At 45.4% G+C, this 27,589-nt stretch overlaps 1 protein-coding gene across 1 annotated transcript in view; it reads left to right on the forward strand.

Annotated features, from left to right (window-relative positions):
• The first annotated feature begins 5,612 nt into the window (after positions 1-5,612).
• The window catches only part of PPP1R14C (protein phosphatase 1 regulatory inhibitor subunit 14C), a 101,046-nt gene continuing 79,069 nt past the window's right edge, over positions 5,613-27,589 (forward strand). The window contains exon 1 of the mRNA XM_055135572.1: positions 5,613-6,381. Within this exon, the coding sequence (XP_054991547.1) occupies positions 6,070-6,381 (312 nt within the window). The 5' untranslated portion in view covers positions 5,613-6,069. The remainder of the gene's footprint in view (positions 6,382-27,589) is intronic.

The following is a 27,589-nucleotide window of genomic DNA, read 5'->3' on the forward strand; positions in this document are numbered from 1 at the left end:
ACCCCCCCAGTATATCTGCCGCCCCCTCCCACCTCCCTAGTCCCCACCCTTGTACGTGATAAGTTTCACTTCATTTGCGCTTATCTCGATTACATCCCATGTTTCAACACACAACTCACTACCGTTGCTGGGGTTTCCCCCCAAAAAGAAAAAGACAGTCCTATTGCCAATGAGGCATTTGATAATTCTCCATTACTAAGCATATAGAGATATTAAGTCCTGCTGTTTGTTACATAACTTTTCTTTTTCCCCCTTGCCCCGCGCCACCGAGTTCACGCCTGTTTTGTAATCGCCACGCTGTCTGACAAAGGGAAAAAAACCGAAGAGGATGGTTATTTCCCGTCATCAGCCGGCGTGGGGCTCTGGCTTAGTTGATAGTCTAGTAGAGTGTCTGGAAGCAGTTTCTGGAACCAAAGCTCTTGCGCTGATATCGGCTCCGGCTCGAGATACCACCAGCGTCCCGCTGGTCCATGTACCTAATTTTTCCCCTTATTTCCCATTCCCACGCCACCAGGTCTGTTTGCTTAATGGACATCACACTATGTTTGACACCACGCCACGTTTCTTCCCGAGAAAGAAGGATATTTCTTCTCAGCCGGCGTGGGGATATAGCTTAGTTCAGTCTAGAGAGATGGCTACCATTTTGATTGCCTTCAATATTTCAACAAAATACTTACTATTCTTGTTAGGATCACCCACAAAAGTCCGACCCATTAAGAAGGAACCATTACATACTGCTGATACTAAGATGACATTAGGTCGGTTCTGGGTTTCTGTCTAAAGTCCAGGGAAAAAGTTGAAGGAGAGAGAGAGAGATTTCCACACGGGGGACCTGGCGGAGACTCTCAAGTCACATACTGCAGGTTGCTGGTGGGCTGCCGGTGTCCCAAGCAGCTCCATCCTCTTCGTCAGTCATTCTGGGGGTGCGGGCGCGGAGAAATGGGAAAGCCCACGTGGCTGCACTCTCTTTAAGTGTCCGATGTGGGCGGAGACCGGTACTTCCCCGCCCTCGATCCCCCGCCAGCCGCGCCGCGCACTTGGGTGCGTCTCTCCATTTTGTGCTCAGAAGTGGGGTAGATGCTGTGCTGTGCCCAGAGGTTGAGGGGAAGAGAGATAGATTAAAGAGAAAAAAAAAAAAGAGAAACGTCAGGCCCCCGCTCGGGGGACCTGGCGGAGGCTCTCAAGTCACATACTGCAGGTTGCTGGTGGGCTGCCGGTGTCCCAAGCAGCTCCATCCTCTTCGTCAGTCATTCTGGGGGTGCGGGCGCGGAGAAATGGGCCAGAAAGATTTTTTTAAAAATAGCTGAAAAAACACGATCCGCTGAGCACAGAGTGAAGAGTAGCCCCTGAACTTCACTGCATCTGGATCAAAAACAGACATGCAAAAGCGACATCTTAAACCTTAGAACTTGCCTCTTTATTGCAGTAAAAGGAAGAGAGAGGGACGGGTCAGATCTAGTTAAGGAGTTGGACGACATTGGTGTCTCTCCCCTACTTAGGGGACCTGCCCAAGAGTGTTGGAGCACGTTCCCTACAAAGCTCTTTCCTGCTGTTCAAGTCACAGTCCTTTTTTTTTTTTTTTTGGTTTTAGGGTCACACCTGGCGATGCACAGGGGTTATTCCTGGCTCTGCACTCAGGAATTACTCCTGGCAGTGCTCAGGGGACTATATGGGATGCTGGGGATCGAATCCAGGTCGGCCGCGTGCAAGGCAAACGCCCTACCCGCTGTGCTATTGCTCCAGCCCCTCAAGTCACAGTCCTGATGTCTTTGTGGCACTGTTGGGACAATGGCGAGCCAGATCTCTCCACCATATCTGTGACCCCCTTCACCTGTCGCTATATCCATTTCCTGGTTCTTTATTCCTAGTTATTCCTCACGTTAGTCCCTTCCCCCCAAAACAGTAATTACTGATCATTTTATAGATGGATGAATAGAGGCACAGGGTGGTGAAGTCTATGACAGAGTATGTGACAAAAGCTAGGACCAACCCAGAAAGGCCAATCATGGGTTTTTGCAGGTAACCACCACTGACAACTTATACTCAAACCTGTCCCCAGCGACCTCATGATCCTCCTCCATGCACTCTGCCTTCTCCTCAGGACTCATGGAGACCAGCAAAGCTGCAGGGGAATGTTCAGAATACGCTGAATCTTGAGTTCTTGTGAGTCATTGCCGGTAGAATCTCATATATGACCTATGTTTGCCTATTTGGGGTCAGAGTTGCACACCAAAATACCTCTGGCCCCAAAGAAAGAAAAAGTAAAAGGAAAATCTACACTATTATGAGATGAACAATTGTGTTGTTCTCACTCCCTAAAGAACAGTGACAATGCAGTGTTCCAGCACTGGAGTGTGTTGGAATAAAACTAACAGAATATCAAAGGACAAATGAAGTTCCTTCTAATCTTATGCCAAAAACAAGACTAAAAATTACTTTTCATTTGTCTTCATTTTATCAAATCTTCAAGAGCTTGGAGGTAGGCCTCTTGCACTAACATTTATTATTGAAGATAAGAATTCTGTGTTGTGGTTCGTGGGCCTTGGGCTGTAATTATCAGTCTCTGGTAGATTACCAGGTGTTGCAGAATCATTGCAACATCTCCGCTTCAAGGAGTAAGGAAATTTGTATCTGAGTATAAATATTTGTATTTAATCCCCTTTCCCTCAGGAATAAACACTGGAATTCCCGATTGCCACCTGATGTGTTTTAGCCTAAAGATTAATTTTCAGGGATAAAGTATCTATATAAGTCTTGAAAGAAAGTTGCCCCCAGTCAGAAAGAAAGTGAAAAATATCCAAGAAAACACAAAGCAGGAGGAAGGATATTGATAAAGGATTGACTAGACTCCTACAGATTATGTTCACATTAGGTAGCAATTAATTGCCTTAAGATAAAAACTTCATCTTGTCTTCCAGGAAGGTCTCAGATCATTCAATTCAATTCAAATGATTCATTGTTTTTGAATAAACAGAATTTCAAAAACTTGTCTGAATTGTTAGAAATGAAATGTTTGCTTTGAGTTAGTATATGCATTGGGTGTAGAGGAAATAATGTTGAGGAAATAATGGTAGAAATAATGATTCAGCTGAATTGAAACAGTTATCTGTGCAAAAGGTCTCTGGCTCTTTTCTAGATTTCTTTTGGTTTGTTTTCGTTTTTTGAAGCTCTCTTCCAGCAAGCAATAGTTTTTCTTTTATCTGTCAGGATGTCAACACTGAGTTTTAATTATTTAGACATGTGGTTGTGTGTTGGGGGTCAGGAAACATATAGTTCATTCAAATGTAATTATTCCTGGTGGCCCAATGCTGATTTGCATGTAAGTAGTGATTCAAAGTTGTAATTCTAAGTGATAATGACTTAGTTAAGGATTTGAAGATCAAGTGGTCTAAGGATTCCTCACTAATTATTTTCTTATAAGTTAAGATAAGGAAAACCAGATATAATCTTTTTGGGGGTGGGGGGGAGGAGGTGCACACTCTGGCAATGCTCAGAGATTACTCCTGGCTTTACACTCAGGAATTAGTCCTGGAAGTGTACAGGGGACCATATGGGTTCCAGGGATTAAACCCAGTTGGCCACGTGCCCTACCAATTGTATTATCTCTCCAGATGTATTCTTGGATGGCCTCTTGTACCAATAATTTTTGAAGTCATAAGTGAAATCTGAGTCAAACACAAAGAAGAAATCAGTCCCTGCCTTGAGAAAAATGTAGCATGGAACTTCTCAGAAAGAACTTGGTGAATTTTTTTACACATTCTTTGAAGCTATTTTTGAATGGCTGAATTCATTGTCCGAAGACTCAAAATATAGGAGCTGGAATTTCTCTTTCCTTGCTCTTCCCCTGGATCTCAGACAGAATTTTCAGAATGATGTATATATCCAGAGTGAGGCAGAGACTTTACGTGGTTTTTCCTTATTAACTAAAATTTTACCTGGTTTTCTTTTGATTGAAATTCTGGCTAGTTTAGTTGGTGGAGGCCAGTGTAGGTGAACATGGATGAGTACCTGGAGAAAGACATTCTAGGTGGGAAGACATTCTAGGCAGGGTCCTTTCTCCTCCACTATCTCCGGAATAACAGTCCCACTTTTTGCAGAGAGGTGTAAGATAGGGAATTTGGGGATACATCAGGCAGTGCTCAGAGGCTACTCCTGGCTGTGTGTCTGGGGATGAGAAACGGTGCTGGGGATCTAACCACGGTCAGCAGCTTACCTCATGTTACCTCCTCAGCCTCGTCTCTGAACTCATGTCTTGACCATGTGTTCAGGGTTTAGGAGATCTCTACTCCCCACCCGCAGGCAGGTGGAGTTGGAGGTGGTATGAATACTTATCAATCTCTAGGGGGTGGGGGCAATCACAAGCTGTTTCCCGGAAGTTAGTTTTCTTTCATGGGACACAGATCTTCTTGCTTGACTACTCCCTCAATTTCTTATGATGTCAGGGCCTCAGCCCCAAACCAGGAGCTACTCCTGGAAGTGTGCAGGAGATCATATAGGGTTCCGGACATCAAACCCTGTTGGCTACGTGCAAGACATCTTATCTTATCGCACAAAACCTTCAGCGGTCTGGTCCATCTGTCCTTCCCAGCCTGATGTGTGTGTGTCCTCATGACGGGCATCGAATAGGGGACACTCTGGGATGAAATCCCTACACAAGCTCTGGCGGGAAAAGAAGAGGGGGAAAAGCTGATGCTACCTCTCAGCAGAGCAGACCTGGTGCCAGCCCCTTGCAGAAGTCAGAGAAGCAGAACTAAGCAGTCCCTGGGGCTTTGGATGATCTCAGATTTCATGCAGCAGTGGGCCTAGATCCCAACTCAGAGCCCTCTCCAGCGCAGTGTTGGGAGGCAAATGATTTGATTATCTTCTATCTCTGGGAAACTTCTTTGAGCAGCTGCCAGCAACCTTTGCCAGATTGTTGTTCAAACACATAAAAAGCGGTTGACTTGTGTTTGGGCATCTTTGTCATTTCTTTCAGTTGCTTGAACAGAAATGCATTGTTGCGTTCAACAGAACTCTCTTACTGTCTCCCTATAATTTCACACACCAACACATACAGTCTTGGGTTTATAGCTGCCCTCTCTGTGCCTTTGGCCCTAAGCCTTATAACAAGCTCATTCATTTGTAAATGTGCTTGTTGGCACGATGTTTCAAAAGTAGAGTTTAGTCAGTGTTGTTGCTTTTCAGCAATAAAAAAGAGGTTGGTTGGAAATGGCACCCAGAGAGGAAAACTGGCCACGCGGGGAATGCGGTATCAGAAATGCAAGATCATTTCTTCTAGCAAGATGTTTGCTGTCTGGACGTCGCCAGTCCCTGAGTCAAACGACCAGCTAGCCTTCGGGCTCTTTCAGAGATGAAGCGATCTCCTCTCTCTGCTTATGAATAGACACTTCATGAGCAAAGAAAAACTGGTCTGCAGAAATTTCTCAGGCTCGGTGATTGCCTGATTGCACAAATATCGCCTCGTCAATCTTTCTCTGCATCCGAGAGGGAAGTGGCATGAATAGGAATGTGTTTGGAGCGGTGGGGTGGGGCCGGGAGGGGAGGCGACGCTTCCCCGCCAGCCAGAGAGGCAGCAAATGCGCGGACACCCTCCTTCTCCCCCGGTCCCGATCTCCCCTCTCCGAGCCGGGAGGCGACGGGGTCGGGGACCGAACTGAGGAAGGACGCGGCCGGGAGGCGACAGGCCGGTCCCGGGGCCGGGAGATCCGCGCCCGCCCTCTCGGCCGGGTGCGCTCGGACCACCGCGCGCGCGTTTGGGCGCGCAACTCCCGGGGCGCGGGGTCCGCCTCCCGCGGCCGGACGTCGAGGGTCGTCGGCGGCGTCTTTAAGGCTGCGGTCCCCGCCCCTCTCTCCTCCCCGCCCTCCCCTGCCCGCCCTCCTCCGTGTCGGTGTCGTCGCCGCGGCGGGCGAGCGCGGCACGAGCCAGGCGGCCCCGGGGCGTGCAGGGCGCGGAGCAGGTGGCGGCGGGGCCCTCGCATGCCGCTGCCCGGCGCCAGGTGCTAGCGGCGCCCGCCGCGCTCCGCCCGCGCCTCCCGCGGGGCCGCTTCGGGCTCCGGCAAGCGCGGGGACATGTCGGTGGCCACGGGCAGCGGCGAGGCGGCCGGCGGGGCCGGCGGCGGCGGCGCGCGGGTGTTCTTCCAGAGTCCCCGGGGCGGCGCCGGCGGGAGCCCGGGCTCCAGCAGCGGCTCCTCCCGGGAGGACGCGGCGGCGCCGGTGACCACGGCCGCGGCGGCCGGGCAGGTCCAGCAGCAGCAGCAGCAGCAGCAGCGGCGCCACCAGCAGGGCAAAGTGACAGTGAAATACGACCGCAAGGAGCTTCGCAAGCGGCTGGTGCTGGAGGAGTGGATCGTGGAGCAACTCGGGCAGCTCTACGGCTGCGAGGTACCCGGGCGGCGGGGCGGCAGGGGCGCACCCGGGAATCCTCGGGGGCCCCCGAGTCCTGGCCGGGACACGACACCGGGCGCCGGGCGCGGCGGGGTCTTTCTCCAAGGGTGCCTTCTGGTGCCTGGGCGCAGCGATCGGGCGGGGGGTCGTGTGGGGAGACCCTTTCCCTAGGTCCCACTGCCCGGGGCTGGGAGAGTCGCGGGCGCCCTCGAGGGTCTGGGGTAAGGTCGCGTTCGGGGTTGGGATGGGGGACGCGAGCGCTTCCCGGCTCCCGTTGCGGCCGCACAAAGCCGGAGCTCACCTTAGCCCAGGGAACCCGGGAAGCTCGGGTTCTGATGGAGAGGGAACCGAGAAGGGACTTGAGAACCGCCGCAAGAGAGAGGAGGTGGGAGGAGAGGTTCTGGGCGCCTCAGAGACTCCCCCGGTTCCTGACGTTTTACACCTAAACCCTGAGATGAACGCGTTCCCTTTCCCAGCCAGCCCCAACGTGCGTTCTCCTAAGGCGTCGGTGCATTACCGAAACGCTCCACGCTGGGCTTTGTTGAAGCTGTTTTCTGGGTGGTTTTTTTCTTTTCTTCCCTCACACCCCGCCTGAGCTAAGTTGCTCCTGTTGATGGGCATAGAATGAGAGCCTGGGGCAACCTGGAAGGATGCCCAGGTGGAAGGAAGGGAGCCCCCGCGGGTGGTGTGCAGGAGGGCTAAACCCCACCAGCGCCCCCCGCTGCCCGGACACCGTGATTTCCCATAGTGCAGGAGCTAAGGTTACACCCAAGTCTAACTAGTGGGTTTGCGTTGGGTATGAACAGAAATATTCCGCATAAGCTGTAATAAATGTAACCCAGGAAAATGACTGAAGTCCAAATAATCCCCTAGAAGAGACTATAATAAAACAGTAATTCTGAGGAGGTATTCTCTCAAGGGGGTAGAGTTTGGGAGAGGGTGGGAGAATGAAGAGGATTCATAATTTAGCATATGGTCCCCAAGTTAGAGAGAGAGGTTCATATTCATGCAATTGTTAGATTCTTCAGCAGAAATGAAAGCCAGATGACCCCCCTGGCTTTTTCACTGGTTGGTGGGTATTCTGTCGTTCACACTCTTTATGGTCTATTGTGAACACATATTTTCCTGAACGTTCACATTGCACAAGGAAACAGCTTTCTCATTAGCGACTACTGATGAATGATTATGATATAATGAAGCTTGGCTATATGACTAATGGGCTTGTAAAAATATAGTTTCTCCAGTCCAGCTCTTATTAAAAGCCATTTTAATTGCATCCATAAAAATTGGCCCAAATAGGAAGTGTTCATGGGATTTTATATATATATATATGTATATATTTATAGGAAGTTGGTGAAACTCTTTACAGAAACACTACATTTGCTTTAGATGGGATTCATGTTGGGTGGATAGATTGTGCATAGTCTTGCCCCTGTGGAATCCAATTAATTTTGATTAATTTCATGCAGGCCTTTATTCTCCATTTTGGATTTGAAGATTTGAGTTAATAGAAAAACTGTTGTTAAAATTAACTGCACCTTTTATGGGAGATTAATTATATGTAGCTCGAGGAATTAGGAAAAGTCCCAGACCCTTTGCAGGTTGGAAAATCATATATATTGTAAAATTCTTTGAAGACTTGGGGAAGATGGGGTATTGAAATGCTCACTGCATTGAACATGTAGTTTAGGTACATAATTTAGAGGGCAAATATGACCTTGAATCTTCTCCTTGTATTCCTCCCACTTTCAACTTTCAGTATGTGGCAAGTAGCTAGAGATTTAAGAGGTTTTGTGAGGGAATGGTAAAGATGTTACAAGCAGTCCACATGTCATTAAAATGTGACAAGTGTTTCTCTTCAAGTTGTTTGTGCTGTCATTTGAGGCTGAAGGATTATAAATCAGTGTGAAGATTGTTGGTAATTTGTAGTGACTATGCTGAATGTAGACCTTCACTTAATCATGATGAATACATGGAAGCCAAGGAGGAAAGTAAGATGAAGAAGGGCAGTGGTGGAAGAGCTGGGACCAGGAGCCTTAGGTGACATCAGTCATGTGGCAGAGTGGCATGGCTATATATCCAAACACCAGACTCAACAGCACTGAAAACAGGGGACCCCAACTACAACAACCAAAATTTATTATTATTTATTAATTAATTTATTTTTATTTTACAAAGCTGTTCATGATTGGATTTCAGTCGTACAGTGTTCCAACACCCATCCCTCTACCAGTGTACATTTTCCAGCACCAGTGTCCCCAGTTTCCCTCCCATCACCCCCACCCCCTACCACCTGCCTACCTCTATGGCAGGCACTTTTCTCCCCTCCCTCCCTCCCTCCCTCCCTCCCTCCCTCCCTCCCTCCCTCCCTCCCTCCCTCTCTCTCCCTCCCTCTCTCTCTCTCCCCCCTTTGGGGCACTGTGTAACAACCAAACTTTGAAATGTTGCCTATCAGGGTGGCAGTTGGGAGTGGGGTGGTGGGAGGGAACTTGGGAGCACTGGTGGAGGGAAGTTGATACTGATGATGGGATTGGTGCTGGAGCATTATATATCTAAAACTCAACTATCAATAACTTTGTAAATCAGTTCTTGAATGAAATAAAAAAAACTTTAAAAAAGGAAAATTATAAATAGCTACAAAGGACTGTCATCTTGCATTTGTTTCTTCTCTATTGGGGCTTGATTTTCAATCTAGTTTCTCTTGAATTTTTCTCTTGAATTGCCTTTCCTGGTGGCAGCCCCTGGTTCGCAGGAGGACCTACCCTGACTCATGGCTCTGAAGCTCATGAATGTAAAGGTGTCCTTTTTTTTTTTTTTTTGGATCACACCCGGCAATGCACAGGGGTTACTCCTGGCTCTGCACTCGAGAATTACTCCTGGCGGTGCTCGGCGGACCATATAGGATGCTGGGAATCGAACTTGGGTCGACAGCGTGCAAGGCAAACGACCTACCCACTGTACTATTGCTCTAGCCCCAAGATGTCCTTTTTGTACTTAAGACTGGTAATGTTTTTCAATGTTCCATCACATAGAATTGACAAGACAGCCAAGTTTTCAGACTTCAAACTGTTCAAAGACTCGAGTTACCTGCCAAATTGTTGGGGGAGGGGGGAGGGAGAAGATGAACATGTTTCATTTCAGAAGGACGCATACCCAGCAGCTCAGTCGTTGGAGACTTGTCCTTTTTGGAATAGAAAATGAGGTATTTTGGAGCATTATATTTAAAATTAGAAAGGAGTGGGAATGAAGGAGCATTCAGAATAACTTTCTGGCTGGATCTTATCTAGGACTTTGCAGTGACCAATTAGTTTTATGTGGAGAAAAGCATAATCGCTTTTGTGCGGTGTGTACTGCATACCAGGTGCTGTTCTAGGCCCTTTGTGAGCACCAGTTCATTCGATCTTTACAAAACTCCTACAAAAAGGGGCGCTATTATTAGCTCTGCCTTACAAATGAGGAAACTGTGGCACGGGGAGTTTAAGAGGTTTTCCCAAGCGCTCAGGGCTGGCAGGGGATGCCTGTGGGAGTTTGAACCCAGGCAGTATGGCTTAGAGTCACCACCGAACACAGGACTTGCCTGTAACTCTGCAGGGTCCCGTGCAGGAGAACAAATCGGAGTCTGCCCCGTAGACATCTGAACGTTTCAAAGTAGTGAAGTAAGCTAGCAAGCTTTAGGTAAAAGTTGTTGTTCTAGCCACTTCTCTTAAGCTTTGAAGTTTGACTTTTCAGACCTCCAGGAGCTCCGAGCTGGGGATTGTGGTTGGATGAATCTGCCTCCATCCGGGCTTTCCGTCTATTTCTTACTCATCCTCCTGTCCCACCTGGGATGACAGTGTGTTCGCTTGCATGTCCAATCTTGGTCCACGAAGATTGCCACCCCAATCATGCCTTTGGTTCACACTAGTGACAAAATTGCTTCCTTGGGTGGACAACTCTGCTCCTGCCTTAATCTCTGACCTATTTTTTTTTCCAGGGAGCAGTAGAGCAACCTTAAACCAGTTCTGCCTGAGCAGACTCACTAGGACCGCTTTAGCTCCTGCAGAAGAATCGTGTGGCAGGAGTGATGCCCACAGTTCTTCCCTAGGCCAAGGGTGGAATTATTAGACATCACAGCGTGTACACTTCAGACGCATAGGTCAGTGCTTTTTAGATTCTGAAATGATTTTTTTTTTTTTTGCTTTTTGAGTCATACCCAGCGATGCTCAGGGGTTACTCCTGGCTTTGCACTCAGGAATTACTCCTGGAGGTGCTTGGGGGACCATATGGGATGCTGGGGATTGAACTCGGGTCGGTCTCATTCAAGGCAAACACCCTCCCTGCTCCGGCCCCGCTATCGCTCCGGCCCCTGAAATGATTTTTTTTGTATTTCTCAATTCACCTTCTTGGACAGGTAATTAAGTTAGCTAGGAATTTGGTTGTAATAGAATTGTTATGTTAAATCTCCATTCACATTTAAGGATTTTTAAAGACATAACATGTCTGCTTTGAAAAGCTACATTTCTGTCTCTCTTCCAAGCCCTGGCAGTTTTGTAGCACATTTGAAATTTGGCGTAGTGTCTTCTTTGACACCTTGTATTGCAAAGTGGCTTACTGGATAAGTCACTCCAATTTTCTCCATCTTGCCCAGCATTGAGATAACATCTGTACTTCTAGTTTTGCAATTTGAGTTTCGTTGGAAATAAATCCTGTCGTGAACCTCATGCTATTGAAACGCCTATAGGAACCTGGCCATAAGCAGACTTCTGAGGATCTCCTGGGTTATCCTGCCATCCATTTGGAAGGGCTTCCTCCCCTCCCCCACCTTTGCTCTTGCATTTAAAAGAGTAACATCTGTCATGTTGCACCATTCATTTTTCCTGATTCCTTACTGTTATCATTCTGTAAATCAGTCTTCCAGTGTTTTGGTGCTGACCCACGGGAAGAATGATCTCAGTTGCTGCCTGACACATTCACAGAAGCACTGAGGTATGAAAAGAGATTCACAGGGCACTTCATGTTACTGTGCCAAAGGAACTGTTACGCCACAGAAACTATTACTTACCTCAAATGAGTGATTATTTAGGGTTAGAAATAGTATTCTGTTCTAGTTTCAGAAGTTGCTGATTATGACCCTCTCATTTGGTTTCATGGCACATGTTTTGGATTGCAACACGCAACTTTTAAAAAATTAAGTATCGATTTTCCACTATTTTACAACAATATGGGCAGTTCAGGAATATAGCTTAATTCCTCCATATGTAGATAAAGTCTTATGCCTCCATCACTAAAGTCCTAGCACTGTTCTCAGATCAGATTGGCTCTCTGTGCCCTTTCATCCCACACCCTTCATCACCTACTGTGGTCACCATCTTATTTTTCTCTTATTTTTTTGTTGCATTTGCTAGTTATTTGCTTTATTTGTGTTTGAGAGAGGTGCTCCATAATTGTCTCTCAAATTCTGATTCATTTGTGTTAGCATAATCAAGTTTCATCCTTGTTGTTACAAAAAGCAAGATCTTATTTTTAATAGCTGAGAAATATTCCATTGAGTATCTTTATTTATAATTAAAAACATTCTTTATTCTTTTAATTAATTAATTTATTTATTGAATCACAGTATGGAGAGTTGCAAAGTTCTCAGGCTTATGTCTCAGTTATACAATGCTTAAACACCCGTCCCTTCACCAATGCCCATATTCCACCACCAAAAACCCCAGTATACCTCCCACCCCCCACCCCCCCACCCCTGCCTGCATAACTGATAGATTTCACTTTATTTTCTCCATTGAGTATCTTTATCCAGTCTTCTGTTGATAAGCATTTAGGTTGATTCCATGTTTTGACGATTGTGAATAAGGATGCTTTCAACAAAGTGGTTTATGTCTTTTTATGTTCGTGTTTTCCTATGTACTAGAAAATAACTAAGAGTGGTATTTTTGGGTCATATAATTTTTAGTGTTGTAAAGAAGCTCCATATCATTTTCATTTAATTTTTAGGGAAGCAAAATAGTTTTTTGGGAAGAAATTTATTTAGAGAAATGCAAGGGGAGAGAGAGACAGACAGACACACATGAAGAAAGAGAGAACAATGGGAATCTCCAGAGGAGATATCATTTATGTCTGTATCATTTCCCATGAGGTTGGACCAATTGACATTCCCAGGATCTCTGTAGCTCATTCTTTGTGTACATCTTTAGCAGCACTTCTTGATCACAATTTTTTTTATCTTTTTTTTCTTCATGTCTTTATTGAATAGTTTCAAAATGAAGACATTATTTATAATAAAAACATAGTGAACAAGAGAAAATAGCAGCCATCATAATTTTGATTTTCCGAACTAATAATTTTTTAAAATAATATACACTAGTTTTCCTTTTTTTTTCTTAATTTATTTATTTTTAATTAGTGAATCACCGTGAGGGTACAGTTACAGATTTATACACTTTTGTGCTTATGCTTCCCTCATACAAAGTTCGGGAACCCATCCCTTCACCAGTGCCCATTCTCCACCATCAGTAAACCCAGCATCCCTCCCACCCTCCCCAATCCCATCTCCTCCCACCCCACCCTGCCACTGTGGCAGGGCATCCCTTTCTGTTCTCTCTCTCCAATTAGCTGTTGAGGTTTGCAATAAAGGTGTTGAGTGGCCACTGTGCTCAGTCTCTAGCCCTCATTCAGCCCGCAACTCCCTTCCCCCGCATGGCCTTCGACTACATTATAGTTGGTAATCCCTTCTCTTAGTTGCCCTTTCCCCAGAATGTGAGGTCAGTCTCCAAGCCATGGAGTCAACCTCCTGGTACTTATTTCTACGATTCTTGGGTGTTAGTCTCCCACTCTGTTATTCTATATGCCATAGATGAGTGCAATCTTTCTATGTCTGTCTCTCTCTTTCTGACTCATTTCACTTAGCATGAGACTTTTCATGCCGATCCACTTATATACAAAATTCATTACCTCCTTTTTTCTAACAGCTGCATAGTATTCCATTGTATAGATGTACCAAAGTTTCTTCAACCAGTCATCCGTTCTAGGGCATTCGGGTTTTTTCCAGATTCTGGCTATTGTAAACAGTGCTGCAATGAACATACATGTACAGATGTCATTTCGATTATACTTTTTTGCATCTCTGGGATATATTCCCAGCAGTGGTATTGCTGGGTCAAATGGGAGCTCAACCTCTAGTTTTTTGAGAATCGTCCATATTGTTTTCCAGAAGGGCTGTACCAGTCGGCATTCCCACCAGCAGTGTAGAAGGGTCCCTTTTTCCCCACATCCTCTCCAACAGTGGTTGCTTTTGTTCTTTTGGATGTGTGCTAGTCTCTGTGGTGTGAGGTGGTATCTCGTGGTTGTTTTGCTTGATCACAATTTTTTTCCGTAGCCCATTCTTAGGGATTTGAGGTGATGTATCTTGTGGTTTTGATTTGCATTTCCCTTATTCCCTTATAATTAGTGAAATTGAGCATATTTTTATGTGCCTCTTGGGATTTTGCATATCTTCTTCTTTGGGGGAAGTGTCTATTCAAATCTTTTGCCTACTTTTTGATGGAATTTATTGTATGTGTTCTAAAAGCTCTTTATGTATTTTGGGATATTAGCTTTTTGCTGATACATTGTGTACAAATATCTTTTCCTAGTCAAGATGCCTTGGAGAAGAAAAGGAACTTGCCTTTTCAGTTTTGACATGGCTTTCTTTCACTGTACAAACGATGTCTCACCTTAACATAATCCCACTTATTTATTTATACATTTGTTTCCTTTGAAGTTCAAGTTGAGTCTGTAAAGATGGCTAACACACCTCTCCAGTCAATTTCCAAGAGTATATCACATGCTTTCTTTTGTGTATTTTGTGGTTTCGAGTGTAACCTGCTGTTTGAAAAGTGCATATTTTGAAAGGGAAAAGTTCATGCATATGTAATAGAATTAGAGAAATGTATTATTTGACATTTCTATGTATCAGATATTCTGTGTAGAACTCCAGTCACATTCTTTGATACTCCCATTTTATGGACAGAAAAGTAAGGCACAGAGAGGTCAAGAAGTCACACCAAGATTCTGAGCTCGGCTGTGGCAGAGCAGGACTGTGTCCAGAAATAAGATGCATTTGCACTATTGCATTATTCTGTTTCCTGAGGTGAGACACAGAGTCTGGAACCTTCTATGAACCCCATATGGCGCTTGTTTTCCATGTGTGCATGGTAAAATGTGACTTGCACGCTTTAAGTTGACCGAAACTGCTCCTGTACCTGATCTCGCCTCTTGTTTTGAGTTTGGAGACTTCCTTTGTATCAAGATCCTCTCTTCACCCTCAGGTTAATGTGATTTGTTGTCATTTTGTTGCTGTCTGAGCCAGCAGGTAGGAGCTGCTATCCACAGTGCAGGAGCCTATGGAATTATTTGGCGAATCCCCATCTGTGCGAGTATTTGAGAATGAATAGCTACTTTTCTTTTTCTTTTTTCTTTCTTTTCTTTTACTTTTTTTTTTTTAACAAAACTGCCTTTAGAAACTCCATCTGTAGGTATTAAGGAATAAATTAAGCACATGAAAACCTTTGAATAAAAGAACTCTAAATTGTCAAAAGAAGAAAAGAAAACCCGTGTTGAACACGCTTCTCTTTGGAACAGTGATCAGGCTGGGAAATTGGACCTGGGGGCAGTGGTTAAGGAGCAAAGCTTTGAAGTAAGATGAACCTGAAATTACATCCGCCCCAGCACTTAGTTGGAGTTAGAGATTGGGCAATTTCCTAAACCTCTTGGAGGCTCTTTTCCTGGGAGTTAAAGGGACTCATCCCAACCTCTTCACGGGATGTTACGAGGACCAAATGGAAAATACACCAAGTGGAAGAAGCTGTAAGATAGTTGTAATTCGAACCCTAACCCACCACTGCATTTTGGTTGTTTCCCATGAGGTGGGAATAGGCCGGGAGAAGATGCCCCATTATTGGTAGGATGTGTGAAGGATGGTACTTAGGGGTCAGCTATTGTTGGTGTGTTTTATTTAAACCTTGGCAAATTTAAAAAATAGGGGGTTGGTCAGACCATCTGGTCACATAGTCATATGCTCAGTATTTACTCCTGGCTCTGTGCTCAGGGATCAGTCCTGGTGGGACCAGATGTGGTGTTAGGGTCGGTAAAATGCAAGGCAAGTGCCTTAACCATTGGCCCATCAGCAAATATTCTCTATCTTACTTTCCTGTTTCTCTAGAGCTTTCCTAACTCCGGAATATTTGGTGGTTAGATGAGATCAGTTATATTCCAACAATCTCCGGGGAACACCTGTTCTAAGCTTCTTTTATATGTCCTGAGTACGCATCGTTCATCAATAATTAATTATTTGTTTGAATGAGTGACAAAAAAATCCATCATCAGAAAACCTAAAAAAGTCAAGGATGTTGACTGTAGAATAAAATTAGTTGCTGGTGTTTCTTTACTGAGTCATGGCTAGGGCAGAAAACAGGTCTATGGCTTTGTGATAATAATCCACATCAAATGCCTGTATTATTTCTACTTAAAAATAGAATTGCTAGAGAAAAAATCCCATGTTTCATTGCCTTATTGGCTCCAAACAGAAAATGAAAGGTCATAGCAGCAGCCAAGTTTTTTTTGTTGTTGTTGTTTGCTTTTGGGCCATATCCAGTGGTGCTTAGGGCTTACTCCTGGCTCTGTGATCAGAAATCACTCCTGGGGGGCTCTGGAGACAAGATGGGATGCCGGGGATTGAACCAGGGTCAGCTGCATGCAAGTCAAGAGCCCTGCCAACTGTCATAACAGGAGCCAAGTTTTAAACTTGAGTTCCCCTACACATGTTCTCCCTGCAGTTCCCCTCTTCGACATGAGTCAGTTCCCAGCCACTGGTCCCACAGAACATGCCTGCCCAGTGCCCCCCGGGGGAGCCTTCTCTCTCCCTTCCTAGGTGAAGGGCAGAGTGGAGCCCAGCTGTGTTATTTTACATGCCCTGTGTGCTTCATTGTGTGGTTTACTCTGTGCCTCCCGCTCCTACCGTTCCTACTTGTTGTCTTTGCAGATCTTTACGTACTGTCTTTTCTGCACACCTACCTGTCTTTCCACTTCCCTTCAGCTGTTCTCAAAGCTTCCTTCAACCCCCTCCCCCGCCCCGCCCCTCTCCCTGTGTGTTCTCTTCCCTTCCTTGGTTGCCCTCTATTCTGGCTGCATCGCCTGCCTCCCCCTTCCTACTGGTTCTTGTACCTTAACTTACACAGAACACAGGTGAGGTTGATCTCTATGAGCATCAACTCTGGCCATGAAAAGTGCTTCCCTTGGTGAATCCTTTATCTTTTACACACACACACACACACACACACACACACATACACACTCTGTCAAGGACCTTCTTGAGTCTTAGACTAGTGGGTTGGACCTTCTTGAGTCTTAGACTAGTGGGTTGGTTTGGGTCTTCATTTTCCTGGCCTTCCTGTGAGTTTAGGTACTTGTCACCATCTCCCCTTGATGCCCCTGTCCTATGGCTTGTGAGTGGCCCTCTCTCCTGGTCCACATCCTGTTCTCCGGCCACTGGTGGGGACTCCTTTCTGGACGTTCTGTCTCGCCCACCTCTTCGTGCTGACCTGCACATCTGTCTGAGCTGCTGTTTTCTGCTCCTTCTCGCTTTTCTCTCTGTCACAGGATAATTCCCGTGGATTCAGCTGCTGTCCGTATGCCGACAGCTCTTACAGCTGTATTTCTAGCTCAGATCTGTTTTCTGGGTGTCAAACATATTTCATATTTAGGGTTTTGAAATGGACAGCCCCACTTAGATGCCCCCCATGGGAAGCTGCGGGTCTGAAAATGAATTTTCTCTCTTCCCCATCTCTCTGTTTCTCTACTTCCTCGATGCCCTGTCGATGGGTGGACATCCACCCACCTGCCTGTGGGTGGACGTCCCAGGTGTCCTGGCCGAAGATCACACTGGAGTCCTCCTCTCTTGCCTCTCCCTGGCCTGTCACACCCAACAGCCCGGCGTCTTGTTGCTGCTTGCTCCTCTGAGCTCTGGAATCTGATTCTTTGATTTCTCACCGCCTCTGCTTTCGCCCTGCACCTGGGCGCACACCCATTCACTTTCAACTGTGGGACGGAGCAGATGCTTATATTTCTCTCCTTGACAAATAACACCTTGCTATTGGTGTTCCTCCCAGCCCCAGCCGCCTGGATAAGACCCTCAGTGGAGGGTCGCGATCTCTGCACGATGCAGTGGTCGGGGCAAGGTGGGGTGTTGCTTTCATTTCTGTATTCCTAGGAGAAATGCGCTAAGCTGGGCTATCACTGGTCCTTGCCCGAGGTTCCATAGTCATGCTACTACCATTGCTTCCAGGGGGCGACGTGTGTCTGTAGCTCTTCCTGCATCCCTGTCGTCCGTGAGCCCTTGACTCCGTGCCAGGGTTCACCCTGACGGCTAAGTCAAAACTGAGGGGCCGGGGAGTTTGAGCAACAAGCCCACCCTGACTCTGTTAGTGACCGAACCAGGGTGGGCTGCTGGCCCTCTCCTGGCCTGGCCTCCTCCCCCGAGCCTCTGTGCGACCCGGCCCTGCCACTCTCGAATCCAGAGCGGCTCTCCTGGTCCTGCTGCCTGAGGCTAGAGCAGGGGTACGGGGGTACTGAGCCACACTCGGCCTCCCCTGCCCACCCCGCTAGCCTCACCCTCGCCCACAACCCATGCGTTTTGTTTCCTCAGCTCCTCATACAGGCGCCACTTCTCACTTGCTTCGCCTTCTGCCAGAAACATGTTCCCTTCCTTTTCCACCTCGGCTGTCTCCCTGTCACCTGTTTCTTAGACGGGTTCCAAGGACCAGCCTTAAGACACAGGTCATCTCCGGGCATCTGGTGTGCCTTCCAGGAAGCCTCCTTGATTGGTATGTGCCTCCTCCACCAGGCTGGCTGCCAGGCTTTTTGCTGGCCGTGTTCTCACCTCTTGGTCCATCTTCTGGCATCCTGTGCCGGCCCTTGCTCTGCTACTCCAGGACTCCTGGCCCTTGCGGCCGCCACATCTCTCTCATACCAAGTTCCACTCACTCTGTGCTCTGGGCTGCTGGGGCTAGGGCGATGTGGGCTGGAGGGAGGCTGCTCCAAGGTCTGTGCTCATGCTGTGTGCAAAGCCCCGGGTTGATGCCTGGCAGCACAGGGCCACCTGAGTAGGCTGATGTGGCCCTCTTGGTCCCTGAGCACCACGGGGGAGGTGCCATCCCCCCGCCCCCCAGCACACCCAGGGTCGAAGAGAGAGTTACAGGGGTTAAGTTTCTTGCCTTGCACACAGCCAACCTCAGTGTGAACTCTTGGCAGCACGTGTGGTACCCTGAATATCGCCACGGTGTCTCCTGGGTCCAGAGCCAGGAGTGAGCCGGAGCACAGCTGGGTGTGCTTGGACATCCCTCCACGAATTAGACACAGGGATAAAAAGACTCAGAACAAAATTGCCTTCAAGGGCAGTTGGTAGCAGATTGCAGGGGATGCATTGGGGGTGGGGAGGGGTAAATAGGTCCCAAATTAACTGTATTCACGGAATTTGGCTCTATCCACGTCCCCACCCTGCTCTTTCTTTGCCCCCTCATCTTGTTGCTTGTTCACAGCGATGAAGGATATGCCTCTGTCATCCTTGGAACCTGTGGACACAAAGGACGTTGTTGCCAAATAAGGCACAGGGGCATGGGACCCGAGAGCCTTCAAAGAAGGAATCATGGTTCTTGTTGTTCTGCTCCGCAATTTTCACTTTTCAGTCTGTCTGAGAATACGGGTTTATTTGCAGTGATTGTTCATTTCCTTGGGAGTGGGGACGCGGTGCGGGGAAGTGGTAAGTTTCTCATCAGCTGATAAAATTCCGAGCGACAGGCTCACACAAGCCTTGGTGCAACACGCCATGGGAGCCTGGATTCTTGCCTCTGCTTCAAGTCCTGGCCAATAAGCCCCCAGCAGGTTTTTCTTAGTCAGCACTGGCATTTTGGAAATCTGTTCCACTGTGTGAAAACTGAGGGAAGGAAGAGACCAGAGTGTGGATTTGTCTCTAAGCCTCACTTTATGGTTGAGGAAAATGATCAAAGGGAGGCTTTTCTCTTTTTGAAAGAATTCTGTGGGCCAACCCTGGAATAACTGTCAGAGCAGAAAATAGTCATCTTTTCTCCCTCCCTCTCTCCTTTCCTCCCTCCCTTTGTCCCTCCCTCCTTCCTTCTTCCTTCCTTCCTTCCTTCCTTCCTTCCTTCCTTCCTTCCTTCCTTCCTTCCTTCCTTCCTTCCTTCCTTCCTTCCTTCCTCCCTCCCTCCCTCCCTCCCTTCCTTTCTTCCTTCCTTCCTCCCTCTTTCCCTCCCTCTCTCCTTCCTTCCTCCTTCCTTCTTCCTTCCTTCCTTCCTTCCTTCCTTCCTTCCTTCCTTCCTTCCTTCCTTCCTTCCTTCCTTCCTTCCTTCCTTCCTTCCTTCTTTCCTCTTTTTCCCTCCCTCCCTTCCTTTCTTCAACAGATATTTTCATGGATGAAGAGGAATAATAAAACTTCATCCTTTCAAGAGAGAAAGTGGAGAAATAAGGAAACTCCATTAGACAACCCCGAGGTGTTTGTGTGCTTGGCAATCCTTTGAGCATGGAGATGGCCTCCCATGCAGCATTTTCCCCTTTGCAGTGCTAGGGATGGATCCCAAGTCAGCACACACCCAGGATAAGGGCCCCACCGCTGAACCACACCCCAGCCCCTCTTTTGCAGTCTTGACAGTGTAGTAACACATTTATATAGTGGTTGTGTACTCTTTTCTCAAAGTCTGTTTTCAGGAAAGGGCCAGATGAATTTCTCTTTTTGTTTTAATATTTTTATTAGTCAGTCACCGTGGGGCTCAGTTACAGAGTTATACTTTCGTGCTTGCGTTCCAGTCACACAATGATCAAGTACTCATCCCTCCACCAGTGCCCATTCACCACCACCACTGATCTCAGTATCACTCTTCCCTCTTTCCCTGCTTGCCTCATACCTCACCCCCACCCTGTGGCAGGGCATTCCCTTTCATTCTCTCTCCTTTTGGGTGTTGTGGTTTGCAATAGAAGTATTGAGTGGCCACTGTGCATTGTGTTCAGTCTATACTCTACTTTCGGCCCTCATCTCCCATCCCGAGTGGGTTCTCCACGCATCCTTTACTCGGTGTTCCCTTCTCTATCTGAGCTACCTTTTCCCCCAGCATGTGAGGCCAGCTTCCAAGCCATGGAGCAAACCTCCTGGTACGTATCTCTACTATTCAGATGAATTTCTTGACGTAATGTCAATGGCCAAAAACAATTTCACTCTCTTTCCTTTATAAAAACATAAAGGTCCAATTTACAAAAGGGAATCTTTCAGCAGCTGAAATTTAGGAATTAATAAGCCAGGGCGAAGTGTATTGTCTGTGGGCTCGGGGACCTTGTTGGCAGACATGAAGTCAAAACCTGGACTGTTTTCATTGTTGTGGGAAGGGCGCTGGCCTTCGAGACTGTTCCAGCTTCTTACCAGCTGGGTGACCTTAGCAATCTGTCATGATTGATCTTTGTCTTCAGAACTGCTTCCTCCACTGAGAAAAGCAAGGGCCATCTAGAACCTTTAAGCGTTCCACCTTTAAACATTTTTTTTTCTTATTTTTATATATTTTAGTTTTGGGGCCACACCTGGCTGTGTTCAGGGGACCATATGTGGTGCCAGGGATCCAGCCCAGGTTATTTTATTTTATTTTTGTTTTTTGGGGGGTCACAACTGGCAATGATCAGGGGTTACTCCTGGGCTCTGCACTCAGGAACTACCCCTGATGGGGTTCAGGGAACCATATCAGATGCCCGGGATTGAGTCTGGTTCAGCCACATACCAGGCAAATGCCCTTTCCACTGGACTGTCGCTCCGGCCCCAGATCCAGCTCAGGTTATCCGCACAAGGCAAATGTCTACCTGCTGTGCCAGTTCATCAGTCCCATGCACTACCTTTCAGATGGCATCTAGAATGAAGCCAGTGGGATTTTGGAGAAAGTGAGATTTTTTAGAGGAAGACCCGGAAGAAGAAACAGAAGTATCTTGAGGCAAGAGTTAGACTTGCTAACAAAGGATCATCTGTTTTCCTAGCCCATTTTCTGGAGCAGAAGTGCGAGTGTAATGCACCCTTTCTTACAGGATCCATCTGCTGTGGTGGAAAGACTCAGGCTGAGAATCCTTGCTGGAATTTTCTTACCTTCAGCCCCAACACTTCCTCCCTACCATGGACTTCCAAGTTGCATTGGAAATTGGACAGTACAGATATTCATAGCTTCTTTGTCTGCATTTTTGCTTTTCCCATTTAATTGGCTTAACCTTTAAGAAAAACGCATTTGACTTACAAATTTTTTGACATGTAATTTACAATATTGGCCGGGGGTTGAAGGGGGGGTGCTTTCCTGTTTTGATTATTTGTCCTTTATCTTGGCAGCACATAATGAACTAATTGTGGTATTTATTTTAATTTGAGGATGGTTTGTGTTGAGGTGTCAAAGGAGCCTCTGAGAGGGCAAAATCATAGATGCGAAGGAACTTTTCTCAAAAGGTGACAGATGAGCCCGAATAAGAGATTGGCTACATCTGTACTAAAGAAATTTATATTCATGGGAGAATTTATTCCTGAAATGATGGCTTAGAGTTAGTTTTAGAACTAACATTTCAAAACAGGAAAAAGAAATTAAAAATTTTCACAGACTGTTCTGATAGGAACTGAAAAGCACCACTTATGACAGTTGTTGATTTTGTTTGATGATCGCATCATCAGCCTCATGCAGTTCACACTGGAGTTCTGTGACATCACTAGTTTATCCCATTTTGGTTTTGTGTTGGGGCCACACCCAACAGTGGTCAGGGCTGACTTGTTCTGTGCTCAGGGATCATTCCTGGCAGGCTTGGGGGACCATAAATGGTGTTGGGGATTGAATCCTGGTCGGCCGCATGCAAGGCAGGTGCCCTATCTGCTGTACAATCACCCTGACCCCAGTTATTTCATTTTTTAAACAAGAAAATGAAAGGTCAGAGGGACTTAGTAAGACACACAGGCTTAAACTGTCACTTGAGAAAAGGGAAACACTCAGACTTAGAAGCTGTGTACCTGATTTCCCCCCATCCCAGGTTATAAACATTTTGTCCGCATGGCAGAGCCTGGCAAGATCCTGTGGCAAATTTGATATGCCAGAAACAGTAACAATGATGGTTCCCATGACCCTGAAAGAGCCTCCAATGCAGCACCTTTGGGAAGGACGAGTAAAGAGAGGCTGCTAAAATCTCAGGGCTAGGATGAGCAAATTGATGAACAATGGGATGACAGTGATACAATGATTGAATCGTAGTGAGATACACAGTTACAAAGTTGTTAATGATTGAGTTCCAGCCATATAATGTTCCAACATCCATCTGTACTTAATTTTTATCTCCACCAGAGTGATATTCACTAGAATTACATTCCTGGGCATTCTAGCCTATTTGATACGTTTGCAAGCCATTGGTACCTAATTTACTACATTTTCCAACACGCTTCGTCTTATTATACATTATTTGTTAGGTAAACCATATGCAGGAGGCAGCTATTTCTTTAGAAAAATATGAATCCCACTATCTCTCAAGGACTTATCATGGTGAGAATGAAATCTTTGACTCAGATTTGCAGGAACAGGAAGCGTGGGATGCTTTGACTCCATAGTGTTAGATGGAATCTTGAGTTTGGAAGTTAGAAACTCACTTAGGTAAGTCTTAAGGATAACAGGGTAGCTATATTTTCCTGTATTTGAAATGATGACAAAAATAAAGAAAAATAATGCTTCTAAATACAATAAAAATAATGCTTCTTCTGAATACTCATGGTTATTATTATTATTATTTTTCTTTTTTTATTTTATTCTTTTATTGAATCACCATGTGGAAAGTTACAAAGCCATTATTATTATTATTATTATTTTTGCTAAAGGGTGTTTTTATTTTATCTTGAGCAGCTGTGATCAGTCATCTGCTGGGATATTTTATAATTTTGAAGGCACTAGTACAACTTACATGGCTGCTTCATTCACTTCTGTGATATTAATGGAATCAAATCTAATTCAAGACAAGTAGGTCAGGGGTTTGGTTTTCATATTGGCCAGGATGACTCTTCTGCTTACTTTTCGTGGGCTGATACTCTGTATCACAATTCTCGTTAGCCAACTGTTTTTTTTCCTCCTGTCTGTCATGGGGTGTGGCAGACAAGTCAAAAGAAAAATGAATCATTGATTTGGTGCTAAGACATGATTATGCTTGCTGAAATGAAAACACCCTACACATAGTACAACTGAAAAAAAAAGTATTATCTTTGGTAGACAAGTGACTTCAGTGAAGCTAAAATACTCCCTTTCTTCACCGAATTGCAGATAGTTCAGCACCTGTATACTTCAGCCAGAAGCAGTTTATATGGATGGATGTTGAGGGACGGAGAACATGTGTGTATCCAGATTAATGGCAGACCATCATCTACACCTCCCTTAGATTTTGAAAGCATTTAGCTGCTAATCACGCTTCAAGCCTCTGGAATATTCCCCCGTTCGATTTCAGACGGGCATAGAGGTCTGCATTTAATAAGTGAGAGATCCTATGGTTGAGTTAATTCATTACTCTAAGGAAGAAGAAAATGAGGAACTTGTTTACTTATTATTGAAGACTTACTAGAATAAAGCAATTTAAATTGCTTACTTGCATAAAGCAATTTAAACTGTGAAAGAGGGCAAAGAATGAGATACGAATAACTATAAAGCCTATTAAGTGAAATTCAAATGTGAGGTCAGCCATTGCTACGATGTTGAAACGCACCCGTGCCCCATTCACTTCTGTGGCCCAGGGCCGTGTCCTCTGGGTAGGGTGTCTTTCTCTAAGAAATTCAGGATCCTGATCCCTTCCCTTCTCTTGACCCCACTTCAGGAAATGAAAACAAGCTTTTCATAAAGCTCCTCAATAGCCCACTTTAGGAGGTAAAAACAAACTGTAAAGTTCCTCTTATTGTAGGTCGGAAAGAGTAGATTTCGCTTATGAGATCTCTGCTCTTTGCTATCACAAATTCTTTTTGCAACCCTTAAGCTGGGTTTGGGCATTATAAAGGAACTGTCAGCGAGAGACCCACCCATCTCCTTGGCTTAGGAGTCGCTTGGTCTGGCAGAATGAAGACTTAGGTGTCCCCGCCACCTTTGTTCACTAGTCATTATGCTGGGCTTTCTTTCCCTTCCCTATTTAAAGGAAACAGTCCACTTCAGGGGTATTTAGAGGATGAATGAATCTGGAGATCATTCACAGAAAAGCTCGAGATATTTATGAAAGCATCATTAGCCACATCCGTGTATCACTGTATCACTGTCATCCCGTTGCTCATCGATTTGCTCGAGTGGGCACCAGTAACATCTCCATTGTGAGACTTGTTGTTACTGTTTTTGGCATACTAAGTACGCCTCGGGTAGCTTGCCAGGCTCTGCTGTGCGGGCGAGATACTCTTGGTAGCTTGCAGGGCGCTCCGAGATGGGTGGAGGAATCGAACCTGGGTCAGTTGCGTGCAAGGCAAATGTCCTACCCGCTGTGCTATCACTCCAGCCCACTGTAGTGTCTTAACTTCATAAAATAGAAATTAGGGGAAGATATTATTTCCTGTGTATAGGCAAATTGGGTGATGTAAGCCACAGTTATCCACAGGTTTATGGTGAAGGTCAAAATGAGGTAACAACATCTGTGATCTTTTTTTTGTTTGTTTGTTTTGTTTTTTGTGTCACACCTGGTTGTGCTCAGGGGTCACTCCTGGCTCTGCACTCAGGAATTACTCCTGGCAGTGCTTGGGGGACCATATGGGATGCCGGGGATTGAACTTGGGTTGACTGAGTGCAAGGCAAATGACCTACCTGCTATACTATTGCTCTGGTTCCATCTGTACTCTTTTTGACATAACTAATTCAGCCTGTGGAATACCTATATTCAAATCAAAGTTATGTTCTTTAACCAAAAAGCAGAGACGTTTCATCATTAAAAATATACTTTATTTTGTGGAATTTATACCTTGATTGAAAATGTTGGTCACACACCAAGTTCTGTGAATATGTATCTCTTAAGTACCTCAAAATGAAAAATCATGCTGAGTTTATTCAAGAGCATCACCTCTCTGCACTGTGAACTATATCACATTTGACTTGGGTGATAATAGATAGTGTGCACTCAGGATAAAAATAATTCTTATAGAGTATCTTTCATATGTCCCTGAAAAAAGAGACTGAAAATATACATAATAAGCATTAATAACATAATATTAATTATGTACTATACGCATAATTACATGATTACCACATAATTACATAATTAATTATGTGTTGATGTGACCATAATTCAGTAGCAGTTTTAAAGTGTTGCTCTGAGTAATTTTGATTTTATCTCTTTTAAACTAGCGAACATGTATTCCTTTCATAAAAGACTCTGAAGTTGTTTTTCAAAGGCAGTGGGCATGGATGTTTGCTCTTTTTATCATCTCCTGCCAGAAAGGGCTCCTCAGCCCCCTTCTTCATCGTGTCCAAAACAGCTTTCATGATGCTTTGCCTTCCCTACTTTTTGAAGTAGCCAGGCATTTAAAAGTTTTTTAATTGCCAGTAATTAAGAAAAAAACAAATCAGGAAGTTTTTTTTCATTTTAGATTCTTCACATTTTCAAGTCACTGTCATCCTGTTGCTCATCGATTTGTTCGAACGGGCACCAGTAGCGTCTCTCATTGAGAGACTTATTGTTACTGTTTTTGGCATATCCAATATGCACGGGTAGCTTGCCAGGCTCTGCCGTGCGGACTCCATACTCTTGGTAGCTTGCCGGGCTCTCCGAGAGGGGTGGAGGAATCGAACACATTTTCAAAATGAGGAGGGGTATAACACTTGAGGAAACCAGATTACCTGTCATTTTGGTGAAAGGTCTGTTTCCATTAAAGATGTGTCCCCATTCTTCAGAATTCAAGTTAGGAGGATGGACTGACCTTGATTTTCTCTCAGGAGCTCCCCGGATCTTTCCTGCTCCTCTGGAGGGGCTTCTTCCCCTTCACCCTCGCCTTGATGCCAGGCATCATAAAGCTCTCTCCTGACACATTGCAAAGTAGATCTTGTTGGAGTACTGGAACCCCCCGCACAAAATGCTCCCATTAGCTCTCAGACCACAAGGCGCAGAGAGCTTGTCTGGATTCTGTCCTGTTTTGTCAACCTGTGTCTCCCTCAGCCTTTCCTCCCCACCTACAAGACTCCAGCCTCCATATTCTGAGTCCAAATGTTCATCCATGGGCTCTCAGCTTTGTCTTGTGTTTATTGAGCTACCCTATGCATTATCCATCCATCAGTCATGCCAACATCTGCCCATCCTTGCATCCATCATTGTGTCTCTGACCTGTACCTCTCTTGCCAAAGCTGTTCACTGGTCCTTCCATTAGCCTTCTGCCGTGCGCACTTGTTTTATTCAATAAACTAAAATTTTAGATGGTTTTTATAAAATTTACAGACAAATTATGTATAAGATAGTAGAGAGCGCCTATGTACTTAGCAACCAGTATCATCATAAGTTAGTATGGTTCTTTTTCTACTACCATGAGATTTTACGTTATAATTAATTAGAATCCATATATTTTTCCTTAGTTTTCTTAGTTCCTAACTTCTCGTTGCTGTTCCAGGATTCTATGCTGGAGACCACATTAATTGTCGAGTTTCCTTAGATTCTTCTTGGTTATGACAAATTCTCAGACTCTCCTTATTTCTAATGATCTTGAAAATTGTATGGTATGCTGTTTAGGTAGTTTTGTAGAATGTTCTCATATGCAATTTGTCTGATGTGTTTCTCCTGATTAGATTTGGGTCGTGAGGCTTGGGGAGGAAAAAGCACTGAGGTTAAAAACCAGTCTCATCACTTCCTGTCACGGGGTATTCTGTCAACAAAACTCACTCTTGCTGATGTTGACCAAGGCTACCTGACTGAGGTTGTGGTGTCTGTCAGGTTTATTTACTATAGAATTGGCCCCTTGTACTCTTTCCAGACTGTACTCTCGGTAACGAAGTTTCTATGCGCAGTTCACTTCTACGGGATGAAGAGCTATGCATCTCCGTAATTTATATGGTATTCTTCAGCAAGGGAGCATTTTTACCTCTCCTCCATTTGTTTATTTGGTCAATAATATATTAGCATGGACCGTGGATATTATGTACTTTGGGTTATAATTCACTGCTTTTAATTTTATTCTGTAGTCCAAGTA

This window comes from Sorex araneus, chromosome 4, assembly GCF_027595985.1.
Source record: "Sorex araneus isolate mSorAra2 chromosome 4, mSorAra2.pri, whole genome shotgun sequence".
NCBI classification, from domain to species: Eukaryota; Metazoa; Chordata; class Mammalia; order Eulipotyphla; family Soricidae; genus Sorex; species Sorex araneus.